The 22,238-nt window shown below is 44.4% G+C and overlaps 1 protein-coding gene across 4 annotated transcripts in view; it reads left to right on the plus strand.

Annotated features, from left to right (window-relative positions):
* MEGF11 (multiple EGF like domains 11) overlaps positions 1-22,238 on the plus strand; it is a 726,402-nt gene that overhangs the window by 255,659 nt on the left and 448,505 nt on the right. For all 4 annotated transcript variants that reach the window (XR_015729726.1, XM_060694754.2, XM_087877753.1 and 1 more), the window contains exon 6: positions 10,505-10,597. Coding sequence is in view for 3 of the 4 variants with exons in the window: in XM_060694754.2 (XP_060550737.1) it covers positions 10,505-10,597 (93 nt within the window). In the remaining variant the exon portion in view is untranslated. The remainder of the gene's footprint in view (positions 1-10,504; positions 10,598-22,238) is intronic.

Raw genomic sequence — 22,238 nt, forward strand, 5'->3', positions numbered from 1 at the left:
CTCATCATACATCTTAATCTCCTACTAAAGCAAAGCTCATTTTTATATTCAATTATAAGTTCAATTATAAATCAAAATTCAATACTGCTCTATCTAAATTTTTTTTCCATTGCTCCTTTTAACATCAACATTAAACACAAAAACAATCTAATCTATTAATCTATATATTTACCTTACAATTTTATCACCACGAATCTTAATTTCCAAATGTATACAACTCAATTTTTATTTCAATTTATTAATCAAAATTTCTTTCTATTTTTCTCATTTTCTAGACCCAATTTGTCCTATCATGATCTTAAATTTTTACACAGACATCTCAAAATTTTCCATTTCATTTTAATTATTGCCCAACATTTTCTTTTTCACCCCTTATTAATAATTATTCTTCAATGTATTCTCCTCATTAGATGGTTTCTAATTTTCAGCAGGGAGCTCTCCAGGGTACTGACAAAAGTTGTGTCCTTGCCTCTTACACAGTCTAGGACAGGGGTCGTCCTAGACCCTCCAAGAGCCACAATGGTCCTAACTGGAAGCCCCCCCCATTCAATTCTGGAGCTGACCGGAAGTCCGGTTCCCCCACCATAGAGTCTCTTCCTAGTGCGGTGTCCTTTTCCCTCTACTTGTCCTAACCAAAAGCCCTATCAATTGTGGAGCTGACCAGACTACCTGCCCCTTGCTATAGAGCAGTGTTTCTCAACCTTGGAAGCTTGAAGATGGGTGGACTTCAACTCCCAGAATCCCCCAGCCATCTTCAAGCTACCAAGATTGAAAAACACTGTTATAGAGTATCCTCCTGGCACGCCATGCTTCCCCCCCCCCACACAATTGGAAACTCCTCTCAAAATTGTGGCACCGACCAGCAACAGGGAGCCGCAGTAGATGGATGAAAGAGCCATATGCGGCTCCAGAGCCGTGGGTTGCTGACCTCTGGTCTACGATACAGGTGGGCCACTATGGCAACTTTACAAACCGTGGACTTCAACTCCCAGAATTCCTGTGCTAAGAAATGCGTATCAATACTATTTTTATTAAAATGTTAAGCAACAAAATCTTATAAGTTTGAATGTACTTCTCCTCGTCCTCCCTTTATCTTCATGAGAACTAAGAAAAGGTCTTGCTTTTTAGATGCTTTCCCAGGTTACAGTTTGGGCCCAGACTCACATTTCTTTTATCTGGCTGGTATCTTTCTTGTGGCTCTTTCTCCTGTTCCTCAAGGTTATTCCTTCTAGCCATTACAGTACAGATAGTTCTCCACTTACAACCATTCATTTAGTGACCATTTGAAGTTACAATAGCACTGGAAAAAAGGGCTTATGACCGATTTTCACACTTACAACCGTTATAGCATACCAATGGTCACATGATCAAAATTCAGACCCTGGGCAACTGGAATGTATTTATGATGCTTGCAAGGTTCTGGGGTCATGTGATCACCAGTTGTAACCTTCCCAGCCGGCTTCCAACAAAGTCAACGGGGGAAGCCAGATTTGCTTAATGACCACACGATTCACTTAACAACTGCAGCAATTTGCTTAACCGTGGCAAAAAGGTTGTAAGGTGGGACAAAACTTACATAACAACTGCCTCATTTAGCAACAGAATTTTAGGGCTCAGTTATGGGTGTAAGTTGAGGACTACCTGTATAGCGGTTAAGGCCGTGGTGGCAAACCGATGGCACACGTGCCAGAGGTGGCACACAGAGCCCTCTTTGCTGGCACAATGTGCCATCACCCTAGGTTAGATCTCTGTGGTGATTCTTTCGTGAGCTTCTGTTTCCCTGCAAACGACGAAACAGAAGCTCATTAAAGAAAAAGATCTTACTTCTTGCTGCTCTGCCAGTATTGGGATGCCCCTTCTCCCGCTGGCCAGCTGGTCTTCGGGTCTCTGCTGCATATGCACACATTCATGCATATCCGCATGTGTACGTGTTCGCATATGTCTCCATGCACGCGTTTGCACGCACGCACACCTTTCAGCTTGAGCATGCATACGTGCAGTTTGGCCACTCGGTGTCTAAAAGGTTTGCCCTCCCTGGGTTAAGGTGTTGAGCTGGCCTGGGACCAGACAGGTTCGCCCTAGAAACTGTTCAAGGTAGAGCCACTCCAGTTTTTCAGCCCAATCTACACACAGTTGCAGCTGCTGGGATAAAATAAAGGGACCCCTTCTCCCCCACAACAGTGGTGGGTTGCTCCCGGTTCGCACCGGTTCGCAAGAACCAGTAATAAAAAAATGTAGTAGTTCGGAGAACCGGTAATAACATTGGCTGGCCACGCCCCCGAACCGGTCCCCGTCACAGTCGCCGCTCGCTTACCCCGCCCACCTCATCAGAGGCCTTTTTTTTTTTACTTTTAAAAGCCTCTTCAGCTGAAAAAAATGCTTTTAAAAGTTAAAAAAAATCCTCTGATGATCGCGCGGCTCATCGCGGCTGGGATCTTCAGAGGCTTCTGAAAACATTTTTTCTGCAAAGGGGAAAAAAAATCCCTTTAAAAGCCTCTGGCGATCCCAGCAGATTTGCCTGATCGTCAGAAGCTTCTAAAAGCATCTTTTTCTGCAACCTCTTAAGGTTGTAAAAATAATGCTTTTAAAAGTAAAAAAAAAAAAAGTTGGCCACGCCCACCCATTCACATTACCTCCCAAGCCACGCCCACAAAATAAGCCACGCCCACAGAACCAGTAGTAAAAAAAATTAGAACCCACCCCTGCCCCACAATTTTAAGCTGTCTCAAACTTTCATGTGATGGAAAGATGGAATCGAAATATAAATAAGAAAACTAAGTGACGTATCCGTTTGGAGCAAAAAACGCCCCCACCCCACCCTCCCACGGGGAAAAAAAAATCTGCCAGTGTTTGGAATGGATTTCAGCTCTCATTACAGTCAGCATCGGAAGCCCTTTAAAATCGTATCAGCCATCTGTACCATCCCAGCCGTCTGCAGTTGGATGGCCTCCTGAAGCATTGGACAATCACTCTTGGAATTCCCAGCGAGGCCTGCCAGCTGAGGGCGATGGAAATTATAGCCCACCGTGCATGGAGGCTGCTAATTTGCAGAAGGTGTACCGAGCATATGCTTAATGGCTAATTTCTATCCTCGTAATAAGTAGCAGTTAATAATAATTACAGTTGCCTGTCCTCCGTTTAGAGACTTCCATGCAATTCTGCAGAACCGGCTTTATTTTAAGTAGCTGCTTTAATGGTCTTTGGGGCTGAAAGGACTCCGATGGGGCTGGGGGTGGCCGTGGTAGAAAGTAAAGGGTGGAACTGGATTAGAACGTCAGGACATCAGAATAATAGATCTGGAAGGGACCTTGGAGGTCTTCTAGTCCAACCCCCTAATCGAGCAGGAGAGCCCATACATGTAGTCCTCCACTTATGATCACAATTGAGCCTAACATTTCTGTTGCTAAGCAAGACTAAGTGAGTTTTGCCCCATTTTACAACCTTTCTTGCCACAGTTGTTAAGCGAATCATTCAGTTGTTAAATTAGTAACACGGCTGTTAAGGGAATCTGGCTTCTCCACTGACTTGGCTTGTTAGAAGGTCGCAAAAGCTGATCACGTGACCCCGGGACACTGCAACCGTCATAAATATGAGTCAGTTGCCAAGCATCCGAATTTTGATCACATGATCATGGGGATCCTGAAATGGTCGTAAGTGTGAAAATGCTCATAAATCACTTTTTTTTCAGTGCTGTCGCAACTTTGAACAGTCATTAAATGTTGTAAGTCGAGGACTACCTGTACCATTCTGGACAAATAGATGTCCCAGCAAAAGAATTTCTAGCAAGATTTTTTTTTTCTGTAGTCATACATTAGATTAATTATGTAGTCATACATAATCTAGTTATGACTAGATTAGTAATCATACATTGGATTAATTCTAATTTGTTGTTGTTGTTAGTTGCAAAGTCATGTCCGACCCATCGCAACCCCATGAGCAACATTCCTCCAGGCCTTCCTGTCCTCTAGTCCATTTAAGCTCACACCGACTGCTTCAGTGACTCCACCCAGCCACCTCGTTTTCTGTCATCCCCTTCTTCTTTTGCTCTCAATCGTTGCCAGCATTAGGCTGTTCTCCAATGAGTCCTTCCTTCTCATTGGGTGGCCAAAGGATTTGAGTTTCCTCTTCAGGATCTGGCCTTCTGAAGAGCAGCCAGGGTTGATCTCCTCTAGGACTGACCGGTTTATTGGCCTTGCAGTCCAAGGGACTCACAGGAGTCTTCTCCAGCACCAGAGTTCAAAGGCCTCAATTCTTTGGCACTCAGCCTTTTGTATGGTTTAATTCTAATAGGCCAAAGGTGGTTTTTTCAAGAGGCAATTGGCCTTTCTGTTTTTTCTTGGAAGACGTTTCGCTTGTCATCCAAGAAGCTTCTTCAGCTCTGACTGGATGGTGGGGAATGGAATACAACTTCCTCACCATCCAGTCAGAACTGAAGAAGCTTCTTGGATGAGAAGCGAAACATCTTCGAAGAAAAACGAAGTCCAGTTCCCTCTTGAAAAAGCTCCTTTGGGACAACCATGACCTGGATGCCTGAGAATCTCCATGGATCCTTCCAGTAGAGTGTTTCTCTAGGAAAATGTGTTTGCACTTATAGCAGAGGGAACAAAAAAGAAGCATTGAAGGACCCCATTCCTTGATATCAGTGGCGGATTAAGGCTCACGGGTGCCCTAAGCACTGACAAATCTTGGTGCCCCCCTCCTTTATTACATCCTGTACAAACGAAGCTAAGCTGCTACAAATCTTCATTGGGTTTTTTCCCCCCCTTTCTCAACGATGTGGTGCCCCCTTTGGACCGGGTGCCCTAAGCACGTGTTTAGTCTGCTTAATGGTTAATAAACCACTGCTCGATATTCCCCCAATTCCTTTAAACTCCCCATGGAGGAACGAGGGGCCTCATGGCCTTCAACGCAGCCCAACATCTCCTGGGAAAAGCATCTGCTTCCCAACTTTTGGCATTTTGGCAGGAGTTTGATGTAAGTCCTTTTATTACCCGGTTCCAACCAACTCCTGGATGCCAAGAATGCTAATAATATACTAATCAGTGAAGTTCTGGATTGTTCAGGAGAAGTGACCCCATGCGTGATGAGGGGCAAGTGGGGAGCTGGCGGTTGGCACAGGCAGGGCCGGTTTTGCTAGGCAACGCCACAGCTCCTTGCCTGCATGTGGGAGGGGGAGTTTTATTTACTCCTCTGGGGCAGAGGGGGGTGGGGGGAGGTGGCGGATGGCCTGCAGAAGAGGGCAGGGGCCGAGAGTAAAGAGTGACGCGTCTTTATTTGGGGTTGGGCTGTTTTGAGGCGAGCAATTTTTACGGTTCCATTAACTGGTGAGATCGTTTGCGAAAGAACATTAGGAGAAGCGCCTTGGGGATCAGCCCTGTATCCTATTATGTGGAATGCTAATAGAATGAAAAATTAATTAAAGGAAAGCTTACAGCAGGACAGGCTCCCCATCTTTTGCGGATGGACCTAGAAATGTGTGCTAACAGGGAAAAAAACAATGACCTAGAATGGAATTGTTGATATTGACAACTTTCTGGACAAGCTGGAGCTGATCTATCAGGCCTCCAACTGCTACATTTAATCAGTTAAATAGCGAATATGTCTTTATGGCCGTCTCTTGTTCGGGAGCTCATTCCCTTCCAGAAAAAATGGGGAAAACACTGTTTTACCAATAGGGAAGTTGAGGTCAATTGAACAATGGCAATTCATCCAGCCAAGGTCACCACACAGAGGTACTGTATAACTTCTTGTAAATTTAACTTCTGATTTATCTTTCGCCTGCTTCACGTCTGCATATGCCTTAACAGGGATATATTTCTTTTATTTTCACAATCCTCCAGTCCCTGCAAGAGATCCTTAGGATTACAGAGGCCTGGGAACCTTCCCAAATGCTCAGGGGAGAAAAAAACCCAGTAATTAAATACTCAAAAGAGTTACAGACCACAGGGGATTTGACAGCAGAATTCAAGCTGCTGTTGTCTGGCATATTCCAGCCATTAAATGTACACACGGGATAACTGTCTTTTCTCACTGATTTGAATTTGCATTTCATCCTTCTTCCATTAAAAGAGAGAGGAGGGAGTGCCCAAGAAATGGATATTTTGTCAGCCTTTGCAAATTTCGCCCTCAACAGTTGCCTTCTAAGGAATCCAATTTACTCCTACAATTTTCTTTCTTGTCTGGTCATCAAAGTGGACATGGAAAGAATAAAGTTTCAAACCTAAATAGCAGTTTATTCAGATTAATATCCTGATAGATGAATGTAGAATATAGAAAAAAAAATTTGGAAGGAACCTTGGAGGTCTTCTAGTCCAACCCCCTGCTCAGGCAGGAAATCTTACTGCATCCTGGACAAGTAGCTTTTCTTGAAGACCTCTAGTGATGGACCACTCACAACTCCTGGAGGGAAGCTGTTTCTCTGATTTAATTGTTCTCGCTATCGGGAAATTTCTTCTTAGTTATACCTTGGGTCTCTCTCCGTTCATCATACTTTTTATCCTCCAGTCCCCTAATCATTTTTGTGGCGCTTCTCTGTACTCTTTTTAGGATCTCAGCAACTTTTTTGTAGTGGGGTGATGAGAACTGGATGCCGTTTCCAAATGTAGCCTTACCAAAATGTTATAAAGTGGTACTAACACTTTATTGCGATTTTGATACTGTTCCCCTGTTGATGCAGCCTAGGACTGCATCAGTCTTAAGTACATAAGTTTTAATCCTTCCTTTACAGCCATCCTGATGTCAAAGAGCCTCCCACCCCTCCTGAAATTTGCATTGGAAGCTCTGGGACCATGAACTTGTGGGGGGTAGGGGGAGATTTGCAGGAAAAGGCCAAGAGTTAACTTCCTCCAGCTCTGTCCCAATCAGAAGAAAACTTTCTGCCTTTCTGGTGCTGTTTTCCGAAGCCGTTCTTGCAACTTGCTAATTTCGTGAGTTGTGCCTGACTTAGCTTGGCTGGGAGGCAGTCATCAATCAAAGTAGCATAGATTTTTTTTTTAAAGCTGGGTTTTTAATGATTTTTATTGTATATGAAAATTTGTAGGCTGCCTACAGCCTGAGGAGGAATGGGTGGCATATAAATTTTTCAAATGAATAAGCATCATTCTTTCTGGTTCTGCACAGCTTTTGCTTTGATTTTGCCACTGGGCTTATGTCAGCAACATGCTATACCAGTGTTTCTCAACTTGGCAATTTTAAGAGGGATGGACTTCAACTCCCAGAATTCCCCAGCCAGCATTGGGAGTTGAAGTCCACCCCTCTTAAAATTGCCCAGGTTGAGAAACACTGTGCTAAACTGTAATTGGGCAACCTTAGGACCTTCCATGTTACACCTGCACAAGCTCGCAATTCAAGGAGCTAGTTATTGCTCTTAATGCTCTATATCCATGATGGCGAACCTATGGCACGCGTGCCCAAAGTGGCACACGAAGCCATGTCGCCCAGCACATGCGGCCTTGCCTGTTTCTCTTCTGGGTTTCTGGCAAGCATGTGTGCGTGACAATCAGGTGTCCTTCACGCACGCGGCAGTGCCAAAAACCTATGTGTACATGCGCTCCGGCCAGCTGATTGTTGGGTATGCATGCGCACCAGAACCCGGAGATTCGGCTTTTCTGGAGTGTGGTCCCTTTGCGTGCATGGCAGTGCTGAAAACCGGCCTGCGCATGTGTGCCAGCCAGCTGATCATTGGGCGCACATGCGCACTAGAACCCGGAAGTTCAGCTTTTCTGGAGCTCTGCCCCAATAAGCACGTGGACACGCATGTGACGATTCTGTGTGAGTGCCGAAAAGGTTCGCAATCACTGCTCTATATGGTAGAGGACCAGATTATTTGTGGGGCCACCTCTCCCTGAGGGTTTCTGGAGTCACCTTATAGGGGAAGTGGGTGGCATAAAAATTTAAATAAATGAATGAATAAATTTGCCTCTCCCACTAGATTGAGAAGGGTGAGCAATGCTCCGGACCCCTTCTCTGAAATTTTACCATCTAGTTGATCTTGGATGTGAAATCTTTTCCATGGCTCCCCCCACCTTGTAGAACAGTGGCCCCCAACTTTTGGGGCACCAGGGACCGGTTCCGTGGAGAGAGGTTTTTCCGTGGACCGAAGAGGGCATGGTTTCGTGTGTTGCCTGCATCCCATGGATGAGGCTTCGCTTGTTTGGTGGTCTGGTTGCTGGCATGCCATGGCCCAGTGCCGGTCCATGGACCAGTGGGGTGGTTAGGGACTCCTGTTGTACACATAAATACACACACATGCAAACACACACATATATACACCAGTGATCAGGCAGACACCCCTCTCCCCATCCCTTCTAGTCTTCCGGGCCATCAAGACCTGGTTTTTGTTTAAATCTGAGGCTAGGGAAGTGGGGGCCTGTGAGTGGTGGTTGGGGCATCCAGGGAGCATAATTGATTTTCAGTTTCTGTTTTGTGGTTCTCGTACTCCTGGTGTGAGCTGCCCAGAGTTGTGCTCAGAGATGGAGAGCTATACAGGGGAATCCACAACGTGCGACCACAATTCAGTCCAAAATTTCCATTTCTAAGCAACATGATTGTTAAGTGAATTTTGCCCCATTTTGCGACCTTTCTTGCCACAGTTGTTAAGGGAATCACTGCCATTAGTCACATGATTGTTGACTGAATTTGGCTTCCCCATTGACTTTGCTTGTCAGAAGGTCACAAAAAGGGACTAACCCTGAGACACTGAAATCGTCATAAATACGAGCCGGTTGCCAAGTGTCTAGATTTTGATCACGTGACTATGGGGATGCTGCAACCGTCATAAGTGTGAAAAATGGTCGAGACCAAAATATTAATTTCAAGCAGAGTGTCTCCAAGTGCCTTGGCTCAGAATATTCTGCATGTCAGATCAAGTTGCATGTCTGCGTGTTTTACATTTTTCTGGGAATGTATTTATTTAGCGTATGGCATATCATACATGGACTTGCAATATACTGTATATATCAACATTTCACCTAGATTAATAAAACGCAATAAAATATAAATGTCAAAAAGATCTATGTTCAGATACCAATGTCTAGGCCAGGGGTGTCAAACTCGATTTCATTGAGGGCTGCATCAGGGTTGCGTTTGACCTCGAGGACCCAGGGGGGGCATGGCCAGCTTGACGTCACTCATTTCAGGGGCGCCTATGGTGACTCGAGTGCTCGGCCAGAATAAACAGGCTCCTGAGCTCCGTTTTTGGCTGTGATGGCCTCCTGCAACCCTCTGCCAGCAAAAATGGACAACGTGGCCCTCCCGAGCTCTGTTTTTACCGGCAGAAGCACTGCAGGCCAGTTCTTCACTGTTTCCAGGATGGCCCCTTGGGCCAGATCTAAGCACCCTGTGTAAGCACCCCGTGGGCCACATCCGGCCCCCGGGACTTGAGTTTGACACCCCTGGTCTAGGCCATCTAACCATTGAAGCACAACATGGTCTATATATCAGTGTTTCTCAACCTGGGCAATTTGAAGATGTGTGGACTTCAACTCCCAGAATTCCCCAGCCAGTTATGCCGTTGAAGCCCACACAGCTTCAAACTGCCAAGGCTGAGAAATGCTGGTTTATATTAAAAAAATAATAATCAGATCTTGGACCACTAAATGCCCTCAGTTTACAGCCGGTCACGATGTGATCTACACTTCGATGTGGGGCCTTGCAGTCACATTGAGGGGAGGATGCTATGCCCCATTTATACAGAGACACCATGTGAGGGGAGAATCCTATCCAGGATTGTCCATTGCTGACGTGGTAGTTCAAAGCTTGTCACCATTTTTGTGGGCTCATTGCAGTGGTAGGATTCAGCCAGTTTGCACCACTTTGGGAGAACCGGTTGTTAACTTTCTGAGCAGTTTGGTGAACTGGTTGTTGGAAGAAATGATTAGGGCAGAGAACCGGTTGTTAAATTATTTGAATCCCACCACTGGCTCATTGATGTGTCTTCCTATAACTGGATGCTAAGCAACCCATTTGGCTTTCCAATGGGAATCGATGTTATAGTTGTTGAGCAGAATTGACAGTGAGGGCTTACTGGATTTTTAGCCTTCCAGCTAAAATTTGGATTTAAATTCTGGGAATTTTTTTTTAAAAAAAAGAGCAAATGAGGTTGCTTGAAATTTTATTAACAGCATACACGTACCCTGTTTCCCTGAAAATAAAACCTCCCTGGATAATAAACCCAATCAGGCTTTTGAACGCATGCACTAAAATAAGCGCCCCCCCGAAAATAAGCCCTCCCTGAAAATATTTAAGCCCATGCGCAGCCAGTCTCCGCCATTTCCTCTGGTTAGGGTTAGGGAGACAGAGCTGGAAATCAGGTAAGACAGCAAGAGGAGCCCCATCTTGCTCCACGTGCCCCAAAATAATAAGACCTCCCCAAAAATAAGGCCAAGCGCTTATTTCAGGGTTCAAAAGAATATAAGACAGAGTCTTATTTTGGGGAAAACATGGTATTATGCCAGCTTTTCTGGCCTGTGACACTGAGGTAACACGTCTCTCTTTCTGTCCCTAGCTCTCTGCACTGAAGAATGCGTTCACGGACGGTGTGTGTCTCCAGACACCTGTCACTGCGAACCCGGATGGGGAGGTCCAGACTGCTCCAGCGGTGAGTCGAAGAGCGGAGTTGCCTCGGCATCCCATAATTATGAAATAACCTGCCTTCCCCAAGCGTTTGTCTTATGCTTCAAACCGGGGAAGCGCTGCCTTCGAAGTGGATGCTCTCCGTGATAAATCCCTTCCTTAAAATGCCGCGTTTCTATTTTGAGATAAGGATCGTTCCAAGAAAGCTGTGGTTCTCTTACGGTTTTATTCTTAGATACTTTTTTTTCTGCAAAGTCGTTTTTTTAAAATGTCATCCCTCCGCTATTAGTCATTCATTGCTCGGTGTCCAAACCACTTTGCTCGCGGCTGAGCCGCTGCAGAGAAAGCCTGGGTCTCTTTCCTGCTCGGGGATCCGTTCTGCTTTCTAGGTGGGATATATGGAATTCTTTCTGGTGGTCGATATGATTGTGAAATGCAGCGTGGCTGGGCAAAGAGGCTACAGGTGCTCATTAGCTCATATCTGTGCCAAGATCCTGGGTGACCCACACAGAGACACTTATTCTTCTCCTCTCCCCGTCAGCCTGAATTATCCCTTTTTCCAGGAACTCTCTCACAAGCCTCTAAAACACCTTCTACCTGGGCCGAGTCCAATTCTGTGACAGCCACGGTGAAGCACTGACCTATTTAAGGTCTCTGAACTGTGCAGGAGCTATTTTGAAGTTTCGCTTCTTGTAATATGTGGCCTTATGGCGAAAAGGTTTGCATGCGTGTGTGTCTTTGTGTGTGTCTCCGTGTGTAAAATTGTCTGATTCACAGCCAGCCGTTTGGCTGTTTCCTATGGAAAGAATCAGGTTTGTCTGCTGCGTTCAAATCCTTCTTTTTTTTTTGCAAAAGTCCTAATTCATGTAACACGTTTCTAATTGGCAAGTGAGTTGTATATTGGCTGGCTCTGTGACTTTTTTTTTTTTTTTGCTAAAGCAGAAGTCTAGTGCAGCATCCAAAGTCAACAGTGGTGTGTTATGCAAACTGCGGTGTATCTGTCACTGTTATAATGAAACAAAGCTTGTTAACGCTGCTAGAAGAGCTCGGTTCCATGGGAGGGGGGAAAAAAGAGTTATTAAATTCACTACCTCCTATTTGCACTATTGATCAGAAATTTTGACAAGTACCTCCAACAAGGATGAGGATCTCCCCAGATGCTGCTCTGACCTTTGGTGGTGATTTGTTGTTTGAAGTCATGGCTCCAGTTCAATGTGCTGACCAAAACTGGATGCAGGATTCTAGGTGTTGTTGTGGCCCGTCAGCGGCCTGTACAGCTAGTAGCTGATTCCGACAGCGAGGAGGCTGGTGTGGTGCTGCGCCAGCAGCCTGTGCAGCTGGCGCTTGAGTCGGACAGTGAGGAGGCTGGAGAAGATGTGGTGCCAGAGGCGGGGATTCAGCCAGGGCCTTCCAAACCTCCAGAAGCTCCTTTAAGTGAAGAGGAAGAAGAGGAGGAGCCTCTTCTCGATGCATGGGTGCGCAGAGCTGCCAAAAGGCAGGAGTGGCTCCTCAGGAGGAGGTCTCCTCGAGAATAAGGCTTGGGGATAATTGGCCACTCCCTTAGCCTATTTAAGGAGGAACGCCGACTGAAGCAAGTTGTAGGGAACAACTTAAGTTCATTCTTCTTCGCATCTGGATCTCTGTGAATTGGCTTTCTGCCAACCTTAGTAAGATTGTGATTACTTTATCTTTGTTTTCTTGTAGGCTGTTAAGGAAGTTTATTAACAGCCTTTGTTTGGAAAAGACTGAGTTATTTTTGTAAATTAAGTTTTGTACAAACTTTGTGTGTGCTGTGTTCTTTGAGGTCCGTAGCTGGGGCAGAACAGGTGTGGTCTTTATAGAGTGGTATCAGTACCTCCCTTGATCTTGATTGTATCCCTCTTATAATGCAATTTAGGATTGTATTGGCTTTTTTGGCTGCCGCTGCTGGCTCATATTTAATTGGTTGTCCACTAAAACTCCAAGATCCCTCTCACAGTTACTGCCATTAAGCCTGGTTTCACCCAATCTATTTGTGTACTTTTGGTTTTTCTTGTCTAACTTTACTTTTCTCTACAATGAATTTCATTTTGTTAGATAGGGCCCAGGGTTCAAGTCTGTCAAGATCCACCTGGATCTTAAGCTACGTGACTCATCTCCTCTCCACGTCCAGTGTGGTCGTGCAGGTGGACTAAGATAGAGATGACAGAGGAGGCAGAAAAGAGAATTGCCAGTGGAAGCTTTTTCTGGGAGAATCCAAAATGACCATAAGGAAAAAAGAAAAGGGACACTTACAAAATACGGAATAAAGTGGTATCTCGGTACTCATTCTAAATTGGTTCTGGGAGGCGCAATGAGTGCCACAAACGATGAGTCCCAAATACATTTTTCCCATAAGGAATAATGTACAACTAGTCCTCAACTTACAACAGTTCACTTAGTGACCATTCGAAGTTACAATGGCAGTGGAAAAAGTGACTTATGATCATTTTTCACACTTATGACCATTGTGGCAAACCCATGGTCATGTGATGTACATTTGGATGCTTGACAACTGACTCATATTTATGACGGTTGCAGTGTCCTGGGGGGGGGGGTCATGTGATCCCTCTTCTGCGACCTTCGGACAAGCAGAGTCAATAGGGAACCCAGGTTTGCTTAACAACGGTGTTACTAACTTAACAAATGGAGTGATTCACTTAAGAAACGTGGCAAGGAAAGTCGTAAAACGGGGCAAAACTCACTTAAGAAATTTCTCACTTAGCAACATAAATTCTGGGCTCCATTGTGGTTGTAAGTCGAGGGCTACCTATGCACCAACGAGGCAAGAAAGACAAGAGACTTCTGGGTAATGCTCTGCTGCCTTTCCAGGCATGGCTCAAATCTGGGAACTTTGGCGAGAAAGGCGCATGGTTTTTGCTACAGGGCAGTACCTGAATTCTCCCTGCCTCCCTGTCTGCATAACAAAAACCAAAACAAACAACACCTTAAGGTTATTACATTTTCTGATCTTAAGAAAAGAACCCCCTTCCCCCAAAAATAAAGAGGCTCAAAAGAAGGCTGGAAAGAACAAGGACGTTTGCATGAAATACTGAGTCGCTATTATTAGAGAGCTTTTAAAAAGCCTCCTGTAAAAACGATTATGAAATATTGCCCAGAAGTCTTGTTCTTCTGAATGACCCTTTTCATCACCATCTCTTCTGTTTGTGATCCTTTATTTTATTTTATTTTTGCCCGTGAAGGAAATGGGTCTTTACCTCGTGTATAAGATTTTAAGATTTTTAGCCTAGCAGGGGGGAAAAAAACCTGGAGTTAGTATAGTAAGGAATTGAGGAGACAGAATTGACTGGTGCAACTCTTCAGCCTTCTTCCTTGTGGTGCAAAGGTGGGGATTATAAAATGGCCACAAACCCAGGACTAAGATAGAGGGGAAATCCAGGAGTCCCTTTTGGTGATGAACAGGCAGGAACTCAAGGAGAAGCTGTAATCTTCTCTGTGTCAGGGTTCCAAGTAACACCGTGTTGTGGCTCCGTCCTCCGAGCCTATCTTATCGGAGGAAGAAGGCTCCGAACATGAAGGAGAGGAGACGGCCAGGCCTCCCTCTCCAGGCGCCTCCTCTCTGGCAATGCCTCAGGTGTCTGCCGAGGGAGAGGAGATTGACCAGGAGCCAGGTGTCTCCGATGACAGCGATGAGGGTGATAAGTCGTTCCTGGATCCACACCAACGAAGGCGAGATAAACGCTTGCAGCAGATGAGGAGGCGTGCCAGGGATTAAGCTGAGTCACTGGACCACACCCCACAGGCTATATAAGAGAGTGTGGTGGCCATTTAGACTCTGTGACGGACAAAGCTAATCTCTGGCGAAGCACTTTGCACCTTCGGACACAACACCTATTTTGCTGTGGATTCAATTACGAACTGTGTGTATTTTTTGTCTGGATTATCGGAGTAAAAGCCCTTGGCAGGCAGTCACGGAGTTGCTGCCAAGTTCCTTATCACTGACGTTGTGTGTTTGAAAAGTTTATTTAACCCTCGGCTGGCTGGTTGGGTGTGTGCTTGGTACAGGGACAGAACACACCCCCAACAAATTCAAACTCCGAGGCTTGAGTTTCCTCAAAGCTAATTTTTATTAGAGATGTTATATTGGCACATCTGGGAAAACATCTGAATCTGAGAGCTTCCGGGTTTTTCTCACCCAAAAGAAAGTTCAAGTCCTTGCCCTTCACCCACATGTCCATCACACAAACCAATCAGGTACCCTCCGGAACAGAAGATGTCTCCTCATTCTTCTCAGCACAGCTGCAGGGCACAACGGCCTTGACTTTCTGGAAAGAATGTTATTTTGACTACGTATCGTCTTCACTCCATACAACCCCACCTCCCATTTTCCCACAGTAGAATTTGTAGCAGGCCTGAAGGCTCAAAGTTAAAAGATGGCTTCCAGGTATGACACTCTGCATTAAGTCAATCGGCTTGGCCATCTGAGTAAGCTTTGGCCTGAAGATTTCTCCGAATGGCCCTTCGGGCATGAGATATGGGGTCCACCTGCTCAGAGTAATGCTTATAAGAAGCCAGGTGGTTAATGATGGTGCTATGGTCCTGGGGAAAGGATGTAGAAAGGAGCCACGAGAAGAGCCAAGGATCCTTTGACAGTTAAAGGCAGCTTTGGCAATGCCTTCTTCTCCAGTAGATCCCACATCGCTAGAGCTTCCGCACATGGTTAAAAAAAAAAGAACCAGAGAGCCAATGAAGGATGATGGTGAAGGTATTGAAGGAGGGAGACTTAAATTCTAGACTCTCCTCAACCATAGAGATTCGCTTGGGGGAGCAACTTGCTCTCAACCCAGGAGCCATTATGGCTAGTGATGAAGTTCCTGGACCAGGAACAGGGAGATCCAAATTCTAGTTCCTCCTTACCTACAGAACCTCATTGGTTGATTTTGTACTGGTCCCTCTCAGCCAAAGAGTCAATCAAGTGTAGTGTGGATGGTGCTGGAATAGCAGCAGGGAGACCCCAGTATTAGTCAGATAAATTCACTGGAGGGTTTAGGCACTCTTACTCAGTTCAGCCTTTCTTACAAGAGGTATGGCCAGGAAGACTAAGGCAGGGGTGTAATTCAAAATTTTCCTCTACCAGTTCTGTGGGCGTGGCCTGGTGGGCGTGGCAGGGGAAGGATATTGCAAAATCCCCATTCCCAACCCACTCCAGGGGAAGGATATGGCAAAATCTCCATTCCCACCCCACTCCTGGAAAAAGGATACTGCAAAATCCCCATTCCCACTCCACTTCTGGGAGAAGGATACTGCAAAATCCCCATTCCCACTTCACTTCTGGGGGAAGGATATTGCAAAATCTCCATTCCCACCCCACTCTGGGGCCAGCCTGAGGTGGTATTTGCCGGTTCTTCGAACTACTCAAAATTTCCGCTGCTGGTTTTCCAGAAGTGGTTAGAACCTGCTGAATTTCATCCCGGGACTAATGTCTTTTCTAAATTGCCTTGAGCTCCTGAAATGTACAGTAGGATATAAATAATATATAAAATAAATATATAAATCCAATCAATCAATATATAAATAAAATCTGAATAGAGCTAGAAATGCAAGTCATGTCTGCTACTTCTGCACAGCTACTGATGAACGGCATCAAATGATTTAGAAAAAGGATAATTGTGGGATCCTTTTTTTTTTTTAAAAGATTTAAAGCTAGAGGATTTTCCTACCTTAAATATCATAGCTTTTATAAGTAATTAGGAATATTAAAACGCTGACAATGATGGAGGTAGAAACATTATTCATAACTGATATTTCCTTACTGGGCAACAATCCAATATATATCATTTATGAAAGGTTTGGTTTCTTTGGGTTTTTTTTTTTAAAAGGACGTTCAGGAGAAGAACATTAGCCAACTAGTAAATTAACTGTTCCCTGGTAGCCTTTACAGACGAGACCTCTCATTAGTCTTGAAATCTCAGCATACTCGTTCTTATTAAGCAGAATTCCTACATTTGTTGGTCTTGGAGTGTCGAAGGCCGTTTATTAGCTATACCAGAATGTTTGGGTGGGCGAAATTGGCAAGCAGAAGGTCTCTCTGCCCAGGAGTGGTAGTAGTGCTGCTATTGAAAAAAACAGACCATGGTATCAGAGAATCTGTGGGATGGAAGGAGGCCTTCTAGTCCAGCTTTCTATTCAGGGCAGGAATACCCAAAGTATTCTAGAGCAGGGGGTCGGCAACCTTAAACTCTCAAAGAGCCACAAAGCTCCTAATTGGAAGCCCCCGTTCAATTCTGGAGCCAACCGGAAGTCCGGTTCCCCCACCATCGAGTCTCCTTCTAGCATGGTGTCCTTTTTCTTCTACCTGTCCTAACCGAAAGCCCTATCGATTGTGGAGCCGACCGGCGACAAGGAGCCACAGCAGAGGGATGAAAGAGCTCTAGAGCCACGGGTTGCCGACCCCTGTTCTAGACAAATGGCTATCCAGCATTTTCTTGGAAACCTTTAGTGATGAAGACATCAGGAAGAATCATTTCTCCTGCTTCGACATAGAACATATATTGGCCTGGTGTGGCTGGTGATTCTTTGGGCAAGACTTGGGTGTGGACAACTTTTTTTCCTTGCTTCCTTGTATATCTCATGAGGAAAACACTTAAGAGTGTTGGAAGGGACCTTTGAGGTCTTCAAACCAACTCCTGCTCCAGCAAGAGACCCTTTGATATTCTGGGCAGTCTCTTCTTGAAAACCTCCAGTGATGGAGCTCCCACAACTTCTGGAGGAAAGCTGTTCCACTGGTTAATTGTTCTCCCTGTCAGGAATGTTCTTCTTAGTTCTAGGTTGGATCTCCCCTTGATTGGTTTCCATTGCTTCCTGTTCTGCTTTCAGGAGCTATGGAGACCAATGCCTTGATGGCCTCTCCTTAGCCTTCCACCTTCTCTATAAGATCTTGGCTCAAAGATGGTCATCCAAGTGTTGTTTCTTCCATGTTGGCTCAACCCCACCATTTATTTCTTCTCCGGTTTGTTTCCCTTAGCTACATTTCTAAATGTTAATTATGTTAGAGAAGGAACTTCTTCCTCTTGTATTTTATAATGGCAATAATACAATCAACAGTATAATATTATATCTCGTTTGCATCCGAACATTCACCGAGCAGATTGCTATGTTTGTAGACTTCATCAGTTCTGGATGCAGCCTATCCTGCTTTTTTTCTTCTTCTAAATATTAATCAGTGACTTAAAAGACATGAAAATTCATGTTTCAGAATATTTTAGCAAAATATACATAACATACATCAACGATCTATTTATATTAAAATAAGTATTTAATCTTTCTGATGCTTCTTTTTAAAAATCAGTTTTGCCTCAATTGCAGCTTGAGGGAAAGTGAACACCTTAATACAGGTAATTCTCGACAAAGTTGTAATTTTGGTTACAACTGCACCAGAGGTGGGTTTCAGCAGGTTCTGACCAGTTCTGGAGAACCGGTAGTGGAAATTTTGAGTAGTATGGAGAACCGGTAAATACCAACTCTGACTGGCCCCATCCCCATCTATTCTCTGCCTCCCAAGTTCCAGCTGATCAGGAGGAAATGGAGATTTTGCAGTAACCTTCCCCTGGAGTGGGGATACTGTAAAATATCCAGTATCCAGGTCCTGGGCAGCTGACAAACTGGAGTTGAGAATGAGGGGGTTTTATACCTTCTCTGGGATATGTATTTGAGCTTCCTGTTCCTGTGTAAGAACATGTATTCTATTGGCTGTTGTTAGATTTCTATGGGGTCATGTAGGGGTCATAGCTGGCTCTATAGGCAAAAGAGGAAATGCAAATCCTAGGTGCTTGTCTGAGCTAATTTGGTCCACCTTTTGTTTGTTGCTTATCTGGAGTTTCTGTCTTGACCCAGTCTTTCTGAATGGATTACCAAATCTGCATTTCTAAAAGCTGGCCTCTTCAGTTTCTGCTTGGGGGCAGGGAGACTGAGTCTGCTTTCTATCTTTTAAGAGCATGTTTCTCCTTTTCTCATGTAGGGAAATATAATATTTTGCCTTTTTAAAAAAACGTTCCTCAAATATTTCATTCTTCTAGGAGTGGGTGCTAACTTTCTACATATGTAAGGTCAAAAAACTCAAGATGGCAATGGCAATGATATGATCCAAGCTCTGCTAGATTTTTATAAGCATCAAATTAAAACAAACAAACAAATGGAGCCACCATTTTACTGATGCCGTCTTGACCCCTCAGTCATCTCTTCTTTCTGAGTGATATTTTGACAGCCTGTCGTTTGTTTCACAGCCTCAAATTGTTATCCTAATTTATGACCTGTGTTTGTCAAAGTATTTTCTTTCTGTGAATTATTAAATGTGTTTTAGTCTAAAGTATGTATTATCAGGTGCCTTTTGCCACCTTTTGAGTTAAGGGCTCCAGTGGAGAAGAAGCATGTCTGAAAGTGACTTCTCTCCTAGTCGGGTGGGCTTCAAAAATTTCAGCAATGGGTTATCTGCCCAGTTTCTTGGTGGGCGTGGCCATGGTGGGCATGGCCTAGTCAACCTCCTGCACCACGGTGGGGGGGGGGGCATTTTCGCCTCCCCCAGGCTCCAGAGGCTTTCCTTGAGCCTCTGGGAGGCGAAAACTGCATCCCCCGGGCTCCGGAGGCCTGTTTCCGGCGGCCCTTCCGGAACTTCCGGGAGGTCCGTTTCCCCCCTCCCCAAGCCTGCCCTTACCTTGCATCCAAAACGGGTCGCGAGGAGACTCCTGGGATGGGCAGGATGGGCAGGGCCAGCCAGGGGTGGGATTTGGAGGTTCTCCGAACCGGTCATAACGCTAGCTACAGGTTCTCACGAACCCGTAGCAGCCCACCCCTGCTCCTAGTCCATTCAGATGTGTTCATTTGAGGCTTCTCAGAGGAGAAATCCCATCTTCGCTAACTAGTCCTTGTTTCAAACAGACAGAAATCCGTGCCCTTAAATGCCTAGTTATGCAATGGATATTAGAAAGGCTTCAGTATCTGGTCTTATTAGGTGAAATAAAATTGCCAGCTTACAGCAATATCATTATATAAACCCATGGTTCATGAACATATTAAAAAAAATGTGAAGTGATCTGGTTGCTACGTTTCAACCAATATGTCAAACAGTTGGGAAGAAATGCAGATTCAGGAGTTAAACTGATTTCCCCACAATCAAAAAACTGGAGCTTTTTATTCTTCGTGGAATTGTGCCTCTGTTTTTATTTTATTTTATTTTTTGGTGACTTTTTAGGACCTCCAAGGCATGTGGCTGGTGAACCACTGATATCATCACGAGAGATGAATTGGAATTTTCAGCCTGATTTTTAAAATATAAATTTGGGGTTTTCAAACTGAAAATAATGCACTTCCTTAGCAGTTTGAGTCATTTTAAATAAGGCACAATTGGAAAGCTCTAGTTTGTTTCCAGAATCTATCAAAACCTTTGCGGGCTACATGAGAATTTACAGCATAAAATGTGTGATGCTACTTGGTGTAGAAAAGGGATTTATTTCTTAATATGGATATTTATGAATATTTTAGAGCAATATTTCTCAGTTATATTTGTTTTAAGATCTGTGGGCTTAATGCTGGCTGGGGAATTCTGGGAACTGAAGAAGTACACACTTCTTCAAGCTGCCAAAGTTGAGAAACGCTACTCAACATGTAGATATTGTATGACTACTGACTACTGGGTTTAAGTTCATAGATACTAAGTTGCTGAGATTGGGAAAGCCGTATGAAGATAATGAATGAAATGCATATGTCGTCTTAGCCCCTCCGGTTCCCTTGGGATGACCACTGAAAGTTTGGGAGGCTCCATCCCTTCACTCAGAGGCCTTTGTGGCAACACCTTGTCCAGATTAAAACCATCTAATATAAATTGTAAACCATGTTTTATTAAAGTATCTATGGATCCAGCCATGATTTGGACATTAAACCGTGACTGATGTGAACCAGGGTTTAGTGAGATGCCTAATCCTATCCAGTACGGATTTACAGGGAAAGCTATTGCAGAGGGGATGGTCAAGGGGTTGATGATGACCAGGTGAGCAGCTACCTGCCTCTCAGGTCTACTGACATCTCTGGGGTGACCGTTGGAAACATTGGAAGAGGGAGGCTGATGGTTCTCCCATGAGGAGGAGATGTAGGCTACATATTTAACTGAATAAAGGTGGCTTCCGGTAATTTTGTCTTAATTTTTTTTTTCTGTTCAATCATATCTGATTCTCAGAGACTACCTGTAGAAGCCCATGCAGTTTTCTTGGCAAGGTTTTCCAGAAGTGGTTTGCCATTGCATCCTTCCTAGGGCTGAGAGAAAGTGACTGGCCCAAAGTCACCCAGCTGGCTTTGTGCCCAAGGCAGAATTAGAACTCACCATCGCCCAGTTTCCCAGCTTGAGGCTTTAACTTTTGACACCACGGGTGGGCAACTTTGGCATCTTTATAATTTATGGACATGCTGGCTCAGGGATTCTGGGAGTTGAAGTCCATAGGTTTTAAAGATGCCATACTTGCTCATCTCTGTTCTGCACCAACTTGTCTCCTTGTATTAAATCTACCAGGGTTCTTTCTTCATTTGTAACTATTTTTTTTCCCCTCGGTTCTTCTCCTTTTTCCCATTAATGCAAATGATAAAATCCTAAATGGCAATTTCACTGAGACATGGTGACCTAGCTTACCTGTGAAAATGCCATGATCCAAGACATTTGTGGTCCGGCTTCTGCCTGACACAATTCCTCTGGGAGAATTAATACCTGTCAAGGTCAAAATGACTTTTAGACAAACTGTTTTATCAATAATGGGAGGAAATCTGTGCTGGATTTAACTCGGTCTGACCCACACACACACACCTCTTTATTTTACTGCACACTAATCGCCAGTTTTGCCTGCAGGTTTTTCTTACGTTGTGTACCAACAACCACTCATATCTTAAGGAGTCATTATCATAACAATCAAAAGAGAAGTTTTAACAAAAGCATCTGTGGCATAGAAAGTGCTTTTCAAGGCTTACATGAAAAATATTTGTGAGGTAAAATTGATAGTGAGTTCCTCTTTTCAAAATCACATTTATCTCTTTCCCCTCACCCTTTTCAGGTTTTGTTCATTTGGATTGTGTTGTGAGGGGTCCTTGGTGCTCTCTGAGCTTGGTTATTTTCTTGCAGATGTTTCATTACCAAAACTATCTGTATTTCCCCAAAAATAAGACCAGGTCTTATATTAATTTTTGCCCCAAAAGATGCATTAGGGCTTATTTTTGGTTTGGTCTTGTTTTCAGGGAAATATGGTACTAAATGCGTCCGTCTGGCTGATGATCTTAACTGGGGCTTATTTTTGGGGTAGGGTTTATATTACAAGCATCCTGAAAAATTATGCTAGGGGGTATTTTCCGGCTGGGTCTTATTTTAGGGGAAACAGAGTAGGTAACATCATTAGGACTAGTAAGGAGTGCTCTGCTTTCAATTTACATTCTGGTGACTTGCCTGTCTGTGTGGGTGGAGGCCCTCTTAGAGATTCTTGGGTTGGGCTATTTAATGATGGCTCTTTGGAAGTTGACTGGGGTATTGTTCACTTGACTGTTGGTCTGAGGTTAACCTTGGAATTAATTTATGCTGATCTGGATACTGATCGCTGGTGGAGAAGTGCTGGAGTCTTTTTGATCTGTTTGGGTTGGGTGATTGTCTCCTTTGCATA

Source organism: Pantherophis guttatus, chromosome 13 (genome assembly GCF_059756535.1).
Source record: "Pantherophis guttatus breed Tessera chromosome 13, ASM5975653v1, whole genome shotgun sequence".
NCBI classification, from domain to species: domain Eukaryota; kingdom Metazoa; phylum Chordata; class Lepidosauria; order Squamata; family Colubridae; genus Pantherophis; species Pantherophis guttatus.